General features: G+C 37.5%; 1 protein-coding gene across 12 annotated transcripts in view; it reads right to left on the bottom strand.

The window, feature by feature from the left end:
• The window catches only part of LOC143651698 (coiled-coil domain-containing protein 170-like), a 72,385-nt gene that overhangs the window by 2,128 nt on the left and 58,019 nt on the right, over positions 1-12,238 (bottom strand). For 11 of the 12 annotated variants that reach the window (XM_077122400.1, XM_077122408.1, XM_077122407.1 and 8 more), the window contains 2 exons: positions 1,791-2,018; positions 676-897 (listed from right to left, as the gene is read on the bottom strand). In XM_077122400.1, the coding sequence (XP_076978515.1) occupies positions 676-897; positions 1,791-2,018 (450 nt within the window). The remainder of the gene's footprint in view (positions 1-675; positions 898-1,790; positions 2,019-12,238) is intronic. The other variant, XM_077122406.1, reaches the window with a different exon arrangement.

Here is a 12,238-nt window from a genome sequence, read left to right as displayed (position 1 = left end):
GAGAAAGTGGTAATATCATGACTTTATGTTCTAAGCATCTTTTATAGTAATTGGTTAAAATTTCATATTTCTTAAGCCACTAATACATAGAGATGTGACAAATAATTCTGCAATAGTCTCAAATTATCAATTAGCCTTTAAGAGATACTCTTAAAATATCTGCTTCAAAAGAATAGTGAAAAGGGAAGCAAGTTTAGAAGTTCTGCCTTCTTGTCCTAGAAGTGACCCAGCCCCAAACACATGGTTTCCACTGAGCTTCCATTCTCATATGTACACCAACTGCAGCTAAAATAATCATGCATTCCATTCCTGACCACTGTTCACTGAGCAGAGATAGGCACTGACCTAAGCAGGGCCCTGAGACCCTTTCTAGAAAGCTCTCTCTTCAGTCACTGAAACACTATATACAAAACTGCACTTGTCAGTGGCCATGCCGCCTCTCATGGAGAAAAACAGATTGGCAGGAAGACAGGCAAAGACAGACTTGGAGGTACTGAGAAGGGTCCTGGTCTGGGGGCCCAGATCTACCTCTGCTCTTGCAGAGGTTTTTCGATGTTTAACTTTTCTTTGATTCCATAAGCCAGAGCATTTCCTTTTGTCTAAGTTAGAGTCTTAGTTGAGCGGGGTGTTTATCCTTCAGTTAAGAGTCTTAATACAGTAATAAGAAAAAGCAACCTCTTGCTCTCGTTCCGATATGTAATGAAATGCGCTGTTGTCTGCTGTGCGGAGCCCACGGGAGTCCACGTCTGACATCTGGTGGGGCTTCTCTTTGTCTGATCTTAAGTCTTGCTCTGCAGAGTCCAGTGGCGTTTTCAAGTTGTCTATTTTCCTAACCGCCTTCTGTTTCATGGTTTCAACCTTTGTTAAAGATTGTCTGAACTTTTCAATTGTTTTGTCCTGTGAGGGGATAGGTAGGGGGAAGGGAGGAAATGACTGTAATCAGTTCTTTTTTTTTAAATAACAGACAGGCATGATGCTTCCTGTGCCTGCTTCCCCGCCCCCCCCTTTTCTTTTTCCTTTTCTTCCCTCCCTTCCTTTTTTTTTTTTTGAAAAGAGAGATAATGAAAAAGAAAAAAACTCCACAATCTATCATTTCTGAATCAAAAAGGCATTTCTCTACCAGCATATTCATCGACAATCAACATTCACTGAACACTTTTACAAGCTGACACTTGGAATTTAAAGACATTTAACATGTATCCATGACTGCAAAGGTCTTACAATCTATGCTAATCAAATACAGAAATAGAGAAAATAACTGGCTTTTGAGTAAGAGAAATATTGCTGATAAACTGGCAAATAAGTTAATCAATAAGCATTTAGTGCACCTTTGGGTTACGGCATACTGTATGTTTGAAATACTACAACTGAAGCTTGAGATGGAAAGATCCAAAGAAAAGCCAAAAAAATGACTGACTTTTTCATTATTACCCCAACTGGAAAGGTTAAATGAAGTAAAAGTATAACCATTAACTATAGTTTTGTTAAACCTATAACAAAAAAGTAAAAGACTTACAGCCAGAACATTTAGAACACTGGCTACCTTTAAAGGATAGGGAAGAAGATTCATGGGGCTTTGATGGAGTTGGTAATACTTTCTTAAGTTGAGTAATGGAATAACAGGCATTCAATTTTATTCTGTATGCTTTAATATTATGTATGTATTTTTGGTACATATTTAAGGTAGTTTTAATATTAATTTATTAAAAGGCCAACGAGAAACCTGTAACTAAAATAGCAATAGGCCAAAGCTTAAGTAAATTTTTGAGAGTCTCCCTTCCTCTACTTACTTTAAGGATATTTACTTTTGTCAGTTGAGTTTTCATATTTTTATTTGACAGTTTCAAATCATTGAGCTGCTTCTGAAGTTTTTTAATTTTCTCCTCCAATATTTGAGTTGTAGTGGTCTGCAAATTTTGCTGGGTATTCAAGGATATTTGTTGCTTGTTGTCTTTTTCTAGCTGTTTTAATTTCTTGATATGCTCATTCATATAGGAATTCTTAGTCTCAGAGTTTTCCTTTGAAGAAATCAATGATATTGAAATAAAGAAGTTGTACTTTAAGACAGAATTCTACATTAACAGAAAACCAGGCCTATTCTAGACTAAAAATTGCAGGCCTAACAATACTTACATAAGTAAAATATTTTTTCACCAGAAATATGTTTTATTAAAATAACTGGGAAAAAATATAACAATAAAAGCAAAGATAATGGTATGGTTTAAAAAGACAGTTAAAAAGGGTACAGTTAAAAAGATAATTTTGTAAACACCAGGTGGTAACATAAATTAGCCCAACTGTTCTGGAAAACAATTTGGCAATCGATATGAGGATCTTTTAAAGGAATTCACATCCTTTGACTACTACTCCACTTCTAGGAATAGGAATATATTATTTAAAAAAAAATAAAGATTTGGATAAAGATTCATGCAGAAAGATATTCTTTGCAACATTTTTTAACAGGAAAAAATAAAAACAATAAAAATGTCAATACACTAGACTTAAACTAGGAATCAAGTTTTCAAAAATATTAACACAGAAAAAACACTAATATTATACTTAAATGAAAACAGCAGGATTACAAAACCATGCCCATCTCATTATGTTGAAAATATGCAGAGGAAAATAATTAGAAGAAAATATACCTACACATTAACACTGGGGTTATCTCACAAGTGATTTTAAAATCATAATTGTTTTGAACTTTAAAAAGATTTCTGCTGGCTGAAAAAAATAGACAGGAGAAGGAGGCCTGGACGAGGGCGCAGAATTGAAGAGTACCACTAAGGGTAATTAAAAGAATACAAAGAGAAAGAGTGAAAAGAATATATAGATCTGACAAATAAAATTAAAAAGATGAGATGGTGAATTCAAGAAATGCCTTTTTTTATTTTTTATTTTTTTATTTTTTTATTAACGGAAAGAAAGAAAAAAAAGAAAGAAATTAACACAACATTTAGAAATCATACCGTTTACATATGCACTCAGTAATTCTTAACATCATCACATAGATGCATGATCATCGTTTCTTAGTACATTTGCATCGGTTTAGAGGAACTAGCAACACAACAGAAAAAGATATAGAATGTTAATATAGAGAAAAGAAATAAAAGTAGTAACAATAGTAAAAAAAAAACCCTACAGCTCAGATGCATCTTCATTCAGTGTTTTAACATGATTACTTTACAATTAGGTATTATTGTGCTGTCCATTTTTGAGTTTTTGTATCTAGTCCTGTTGCACAGTCTGTATCCCTTCAGCTCCAATTATCCATTATCTTACCCTGTTTCTAACGCCTGCTGGACTCTGTTACCAATGACATATTTCAAGTTTATTCTCGAATGTCCGTTCACATCAGTGGGACCATACAGTATTTGTCCTTTAGTTTTTGGCTGGACTCACTCAGCATAATGTTCTCTAGGTCCATCCATGTTATTACATGCTTCATAAGTTTATCTTGTCTTAAAGCTGCATAATATTCCATCGTATGTATATACCACAGTTTATTTAGCCATTCTTCTGTTGATGGACATTTTGGCTGTTTCCATCTCTTTGCAATTGTAAATAACGCTGCTATAAACATTGGTGTGCAAATGTCCGTTTGTGTCTTTGCCCTTAAGTCCTTTGAGTAGATACCTAGCAATGGTATTGCTGGGTCGTATGGCAATTCTATATTCAGCTTTTTGAGGAACCACCAAACTGCCTTCCACAGTGGTTGCACCCTTTGACATTCCCACCAACAGTGGATAAGTGTGCCTCTTTCTCCGCATCCTCTCCAGCACTTGTCATTTTCTGTTTTGTTGATAATGGCCATTCTGGTGGGTGTGAGATGATATCTCATTGTGGTTTTGATTTGCATTTCTCTAATGGCCAGGGACATTGAGCATCTCTTCATGTGCCTCTTGGCCATCCGTATTTCCTCTTCTGGTAGGTGTCTGTTCAAGTCTTTTTCCCATTTTGTAATTGGGTTGGCTGTCTTTTTGTTGTTGAGTTGAACAATCTCTTTATAAATTCTGGATACTAGACCTTTATCTGATATGTCATTTCCAAATATTATCTCCCATTGTGTAGGCTGTCTTTCTACTTTCTTGATGAAGTTCTTTGATACACAAAAGTGTTTAATTTTGAGGAGCTCCCATTTATTTATTTCCTTCTTCAGTGCTCTTGCTTTAGGTTTAAGGTCCATAAAACCACCTCCAGTTGTAAGATTCATAAGATACCTCCCTACATTTTCCTCTAACAGTTTTATGGTCTTAGACCTAATGTTTAGATCTTTGATCCATTTTGAGTTAACTTTTGTATAAGGTGTGAGATGCGGGTCTTCTTTCATTCTTTTACTTATGGATATCCAGTTCTCTAGGCACCATTTATTGAGGAGACTGTTCTGTCCCAGGTGAGTTGGCTTGACTGCCTTATCAAAGATCAGATGTCCATAGATGAGAGGGTCTATATCTGAACACTCTATTCGATTCCATTGGTCGATATATCTATCTTTATGCCAATACCATGCTGTTTTGACCACTGTGGCTTCATAATATGCCTTAAAGTCCGGCATCGCGAGACCTCCAGCTTCGTTTTTTTCCCTCAAGATGTTTTTAGCAATTCGGGGCAACCTGCCCTTCCAGATAAATTTGCTTACTGGTTTTTCTAATTCTGAAAAATAAGTTGTTGGGATTTTGATTGGTATTGCATTGAATCTGTAGATCAGTTTAGGTAGGATTGACATATTAATTATATTTAGTCTTCCAATCCATGAACACGGTATGCCCTTCCATCTATTTAGGTCTTCTGTGATTTCTTTTAGCAGTTTTTTGTAGTTTTCTTTATATAGGTTTTTTGTCTCTTTGGTTAAATTTATTCCTAGGTATTTCATTCTTTTAGTTGCAATTGTAAATGGGATTCGTTTCTTGATTTCCCCCTCAGCTTGTTCATTACTAGTGTATAGAAAAGCTACAGATTTTTGAATGTTGTTCTTGTAGCCTGCTACTTTGCTGTACTCATTTATTAGCTCTAGTAGTTTTGTTGTGGATTTTTCCGGGTTTTCGACGTATAGTATCATATCGTCTGCAAACAGTGATAGTTTTACTTCTTCCTTTCCAATTTTGATGCCTTGTATTTCTTTTTCTTGTCTAATTGCTCTGGCTAGAACCTCCAACACAATGTTGAATAATAGTGGTGATAGTGGGCATCCTTGTCTTGTTCCTGATCTTAGGGGGAACGTTTTCAATTTTTCCCCATTGAGGATGATATTAGCTGTGGGTTTTTCATATATTCCCTCTATCATTTTAAGGAAGTTCCCTTGTATTCCTATCTTTTGAAGTGTTTTCAACACGAAAGGATGTTGAATCTTGTCAAATGCCTTCTCTGCATCAATTGAGATGATCATGTGATTTTTCTTCTTTGATTTGTTGATGTGGTGTATTACATTAATTGATTTTCTTATGTTGAACTATCCTTGCATACCTGGGATGAATCCTACTTGGTCATGATGTATAATTCTTTAAATGTGTTGTTGGATACGATTTGCTAGAATTTTATTGAGGATTTTTGCATCTATATTCATTAGAGAGATTGGTCTGTAGTTTTCTTTTTTTGTAATATCTTTGCCTGGTTTTGGTATGAGGGTGATGTTGGCTTCATAGAATGAGTTAGGTAGTTTTCCCTCCACTTCGATTTTTTTGAAGAGTTTGAGGAGAGTTAGTACTAATTCTTTCTGGAATGTTTGATAGAATTCACATGTGAAGCCATCTGGTCCTGGAGTTTTCTTTTTAGGGAGCTTTTGAATGACTAATTCAATCTCTTTACTTGTGATTGGTTTGTTGAGGTCATCTATTTCTTCTTGAGTCAAAGTTGGTTGTTCATGTCTTTCCAGGAACCCGTCCATTTCATCTAAATTGTTGTATTTATTAGCGTAAAGTTGTTCATAATATCCTGTTATTACCTCCTTTATTTCTGTGAGGTCAGTAGTTATGTCTCCTCTTCCATTTCTGATCTTATTTATTTGCATCCTCTCTCTTCTTCTTTTTGTCAATCTTGCTAAGGGCCCATCAATCTTATTGATTTTCTCATAGAACCAACTTCTGGTCTTACTGATTTTCTCTATTGTTTTCATGTTTTCAATTTCATTTATTTCTGCTCTAATCTTTGTTATTTCTTTCCTTTTGCTTGCTTTGGGATTAGTTTGCTGTTCTTTCTCCAGTTCTTCCAAGTGGACAGTTAATTCCTGCATTTTTGCCTTTTCTTCTTTTCTGATATAGGCATTTAGAGCAATAAATTTCCCTCTTAGCACTGCCTTTGCTGCGTCCCATAAGTTTTGATATGTTGTGTTTTCATTTTCATTCGCCTCTAGGTATTTACTAATTTCTCTTGCAATTTCTTCTTTGACCCACTTGTTGTTTAAGAGAGTGTTGTTGAGCCTCCATGTATTTGTGAATTTTCTGGCACTCCGCCTATTATTGATTTCCAACTTCATTCCTTTATGATCTGAGAAAGTGTTGTGTATGATTTCAATCTTTTTAAATTTGTTAAGACTTGCTTTGTGACCCAGCATATGGTCTATCTTCGAGAATCATCCATGAGCACTTGAAAAAAAGGTGTATCCTGCTGTTGTGGGATGTAATGTCCTATAAATGTCTGTTAAGTCTAGCTCATTTATAGTAATATTCAGATTCTCTATTTCTTTATTGATCCTCTGTCTAGATGTTCTGTCCATTGATGAGAGTGGTGAATTGAAGTCTCCAACTATTATGGTATATGTGTCTATTTCCCTTTTCAGTGTTTGCAGTGTATTCCTCACGTATTTTGGGGCATTCTGGTTCGGTGCGTAAATATTTATGATTGTTATGTCTTCTTGTTTAATTGTTCCTTTTATTAGTATATAGTGTCCTTCTTTGTCTCTTTTAACTGTTTTACATTTGAAGTCTAATTCGTTGGATATTAGTATAGCCACTCCTGCTCTTTTCTGGTTGTTATTTGCATGAAATATCTTTTCCCAACCTTTCACTTTCAACCTATATTTATCTTTGGGTCTAAGATGTGTTTCTTGTAGACAGCATATAGAAGGATCCTGTTTTTTAATCCATTCTGCCAGTCTATGTCTTTTGATTGGGGAATTCAGTCCATTAACATTTAGAGAGTTATTACTGTTTGGATAATATTTTCCTCTACCATTTTGCCTTTTATATTATATATATCATATCTGATTTTCCTTCTTTCTACACTCTTTTCCATGTCTCTCTCTTCTGTCTTTTTGTATCTGACTCTAGCGCTCCCTTTAGTATTTCTTGCAGAGCTGGTCTCTTGGTCACAAATTCTCTCAGTGACTTTTTGTCTGAGAATGTTTTAATTTCTCCCTCATTTTTGAAGGACAATTTTGCTGGATATAGGAGTCTTGGTTGGCAGTTTTTCTCTTTTAGTAACTTAAATATATCATCCCACTGTCTTCTAGCTTCCATGGTTTCTGCTGAGAAATCTACACATAGTCTAATTGGGTTTCCCTTGTACATGATGGATTGTTTTTCTCTTGCTGCTTTCAAGATCCTCTCTTTCTCTTTGACCTCTGACATTCTAACTAATAAGTGTCTTGGGGAACGCCTATTTGGGTCTAATCTCTTTGGGGTGTGCTGCACTTCTTGGATCTGTAATTTTAGGTCTTTCATAAGAGTTGGGAAATTTTCAGTGATAATTTCCTCCATTAGTTTTTCTGCTCCTTTTCCCTTCTCTTCTCCTTCTGGGACACCCACAACATGTATATTTGTGTGGTTCATATTGTCCTTGAGTTCCCTGATACCCTGTTCGAAATTTTCCATTCTTTTCCAGATAGTTTCTGTTTGTTTTTGGAATTCGGATGTTCTATCCTCCAAATCACTAATTCTATCTTCTGTCTCTTTAAATCTATCATTGTAGGTATCCATTGTTTTTTCCATCTTTTCTACTTTATCCTTCACTTCCATAAGCTCTGTGATTTGTTTTTTCAGTTTTTCTATTTCTTCTTTATGTTCAGCCCATGTCTTCTTCATGTCCTCCCTCAATTTATCGATTTCATTTTTGAAGAGGTTTTCCATTTCTGTTCGTATATTCAGCATTAGTTGTTTCAGCTCCTGTATCTCATTTGAACTATTGGTTTGTTCCTTTGACTGGGCCATATTTTCAATTTTCTGAGCGTGATCCGTTATCTTCTGCTGGCGTCTGGGCATTTAGTCAGATTTCCCTGGGTGTTGGATCCCACAGGTTGAAAGATTTTTCTGTGAAATCTCTGGGTTCTGTTTTTCTTATCCTGCCCAGTAGGTGGCGCTCGTGGCACACGTTTGTCTGCGGATTCCACCAGTAAAAGGTGCTGTGGGTCCTTTAACTCTGGAAAACTCTCGCTGTAGGGGAGGTTCGGCAGCCAAAGCCTCTTGGAAGAGTGCCAGCTGGCCCGGGGGTCTGAACACGGGGAGGGTCGCCGGCTCCGCAGCACGTGAGAGCGCCCGACCGAATTTCCTAGTCGGCCCGGGGCGCCAAGCATGGCGGGAGGGCGCCAGCTGTGCAGCCCGGGAGAGTGCGCTGTTCCCAGCCGGACCGGGGAGTCACGTGTTTGGAAGGGACCTCCTGGTCACCGTTCTCCGCAGTCTGGGTATTTCCGACCCAACTCTCTCAGTTGGTGCAGGGGGCCTCGCGTGGTAGGGGCGCCAGCCGCCACGGCCCAAGGGGACCGCCTGTCCAATTCTGCCAGCTGGACTTGGAAGGAGGAAGGGAGGGACTCCGGCCGCTTGCCGTCCCGCCCAGGAAAACCCGCGCCCCTCGGTGATCTCACCGGAGCTGGTTCTCCCAGACAGTCAGCCTCTCCAGGATGGGGTAAGCCGTCCCTTTGATCTCCGTCGTGGCTCCCGGAGCTGCTCTGTATTGTCTCCACTCCCCCAGTAGCTGTTCTGGAGGAGGAAAGGTGAGGGTGGCAAGGCTGTCGAGTCTGGCGGCGGAGGAGCCGGTGAAGGCGGGAGAGGGCACGGTGGTGGTTGGAGAGCCGCCGGAGCAGGAGAGAGAAGAGGGGAGGGCGCCGCGCGGCGGGCCGGCAGACAAAGAAAGAGGGGAGAGGAGGGCGGGTGGGTCGGCTGCTGTGGGGCGTGGGCGCTGCACGGCAGGCCGGCGGACAAAGAAAGAGGGGAGAGGAGGGCGGGCGGGTCGGCTGCTGTGGAAGAAATGCCTTTTCAATAATAACTTTGAATGTTAATGGACTAAACTTACCGATTAAAAGATGCAGATTGACAGAATGGGTTAAGAAACATAATCCAGCTATATGCTGCTTACAAGAGACGCATCTTAGACACAAGGATGCAAATAGATTGAAAGTGAAAGGATGGAAAAAGATTTTCCATGCAAGTTGTAACCAAAAGAAAGCAGAAGTAGCTATACTAATATCGGACAAAATAAATTTTAAATGTAAAGGCATCATAAGAGACAAAGAAGGACACTATATACTAACTAAAGGTCAATTCACCAAGAAGATATGACCATCATAAATGTTTATGCTCCCAAACAAGGAGCTCCAAAGTACATGAGACAGACGTTGGCAAAACTGTAGGGAGCAATAGATGTTTTAAAAATAATAGTAGGAGACTTCAATACACCAATGCCCTCTATAGATAGAATGACCAGACAGAAGATCAACAAGGAAATAGAGAAGTTAAATAACTTGATTTTTTCTTCAAAAAGCATAAGGATATACATTCTTCTCTAGTGCTCATGGAACATTCTCCAGGATAGATCATATGCTGGGGCACAAAACAGGTCTTTATAAATCTAAAAATATTGAAATTATTCAAAGCACTTTCTCTGAACACAATGGGGTGAAGCTGGATCTCAATAACCACCAAAGAATGAGAAAATTCACAAATATATGGAGATTAAATAATACACTCTTAAACAACCAGTAGGCCAAAGAAAAAATTGCTAGAGAAATTAGTAGCTATCTGGAGATGAATGAAAATGAGAATACAACATATCAGAACTTATGGGATGTGGCAAACGCTGTGCTGAGAGGGAAATTTATTGCCCTAAATGCCTATATTAAAAAACAAGAAAGAGCAAAAATCAGTGACTTAACAGCACACCTGGAGGAACTTGAGAAAGAACAGCAAACTTACCCCAAAGCAAATAGAAGAAAAATAACAAAGAGTAAATCAGAGATAAATGAATGGGAGAACAAAAGAATAATAGAAAGAATCAATAAAACCAAAAGTTGGCTCGCTGAGAAAATCAGTAAAATTGATGGGCAACTAGAAAGAGTGAGGATGCAGATAAACACAATCAGAAATGAAAAGGGGTGCATTACCACAGAGCCTGAAGAAATAAAAGAAGTCATAAGAGGATACTATGAACAACTATATGTCAACATACTAGACAGCTTAGGTGAAATGGACAAATTCCTGGAGACACACAAACAAGCTACACTGACTAAGGAAGAAATAGAAGATCTCAACAAACCAATCACAAGTAAAGAGATTCAATCAATCATCAAAAATCTTCCTACAAAGAAAAGCCCAGGGCAAGATGGCTTCACAGGGGAATTTTATCAAACATTCCATAAAGAACTAACACCAATCCTGCTCAAACATTTCCAAAAAAAAAAAAAAATGAGGAAAAATTAACTCTACCTAACTCATTTTATGAAGCTAATATCATTTTAATACCAAAACTGAGTAAAGATGCTATAAAAAAGGAAAACTACAGGCCAATCTCTCTAATGAACATAGATGCAAAAATTCTCAATAAAATATTAGCAAATCAAGTCCAACAACACGTTAAAAGATTATGCACCATGACTGAGTGGGACTTATACCAGGAATGCCAGGATGGTTCAACACAAGCAAATCAATTAATGTAATACAGCACATTAACAAACGAAAGGGGAAAATCACGTGATCATCTCGATTGATGCTGAAAAAGCATTCGACAAAATTCAGCATCCTTTTTTCATAAAAACACTCTAAAAGATGGGATCAAAGGTAACTACCTCAATGTGGTACAGGGAATATATGAAAAACCAATAGCCAGCATCGTACTCAATGGAGAGAGACTGAAAACTTTCCCCCTGGGATCAAGAACAAGACAAGGATGCCCACTGTCACCACTATTATTCAACATTGTACTAGAAGTTCTAGCTAGAGCAATCAGGCAGGATAAAGAAATAAAAGACATCCAAATTGGAAAGGAAGAAGTAAAACTTTCATTATTTACAGATGATATGATACTAGTCTTGGAAGATCCTGAGTAATCTCCAGCAAAGTTACTTGAGCTAATAAACAAATTCAGCAAGATGGTGGGATATAAAATTAATATGCAAAAATCAGTAACATTTCTATGCACAAGAAATGAGCTAGCTGAGAAGTCAGTTAAGGAAAAAATTCCATTCAAAATAGCAACTAAAAGAATCAAATACTTAGGAATGAACTTAACTAGGAATGTAAAGCACTTCTTCACAGAAAACTACATAACATTGCTAAAAGAGATCAAAGGAGCTCTAAATAGGTGCTCATGGATAGGAAGGCTAAATATAGTTAAGATGTCAATTCTCCCCAAATTGAGCTATAGATTCAACACAGTACCAATCAAAATTCCAACAACCCCATTGAAGATTTGGGAAAGCTAATTACCAAACATCTGAAAGGGAAAGAGACCGTGAATAGTTAAAAGCATCCTAAAAAAGAAGAATGAAGTGGGACGATTAAAACTCCCTGACTTTAAAACTTATTATAAAGCCACAGTGGTCAAAACAACATGGTACTGGCACAAAGACAGAAGCATTGACCAATGGAATCGAATCTAGAGTGCAGAAATAGACCACCAAATCTATGGTCAACTGATTTTTAACAAGGTCCCCAAATCCTCTGAACTGGGACAAAATAGTCTTTTCAATAATTGGGCATGGAAGAACTGGATAGCAATAGCCAAGAGAATGAAAGGGGACCCTATCTTACACCCTACACAAAAATTAATTCAAAGTGGATCAGACACCTGAATATAAGAACTAGCACAATAAAGCTTCTAGAAGAAAATGTAGGGAAACATCTTCAAGACCTAGTAATAGGAGGTAGCTCCCTAAAATTTACACCCAAAACACAAGCAACAAAAGAAAAAAAATAGATAAATGGGAACTCCTCAAAATCAAATGCTTCTGCACCTCAAAAGACTTTGTCAAAAAGATGAAGAGACAGCCAACTCAATGGGAGAAAATATTTGGAAATCACATATCAGACAAAGG

Source organism: Tamandua tetradactyla, chromosome 12 (genome assembly GCF_023851605.1).
Source record: "Tamandua tetradactyla isolate mTamTet1 chromosome 12, mTamTet1.pri, whole genome shotgun sequence".
NCBI lineage: Eukaryota > Metazoa > Chordata > Mammalia > Pilosa > Myrmecophagidae > Tamandua > Tamandua tetradactyla.
Note: the sequence above shows the minus strand (reverse complement) of the source record. Positions and strands in the feature narration are given on the sequence as shown.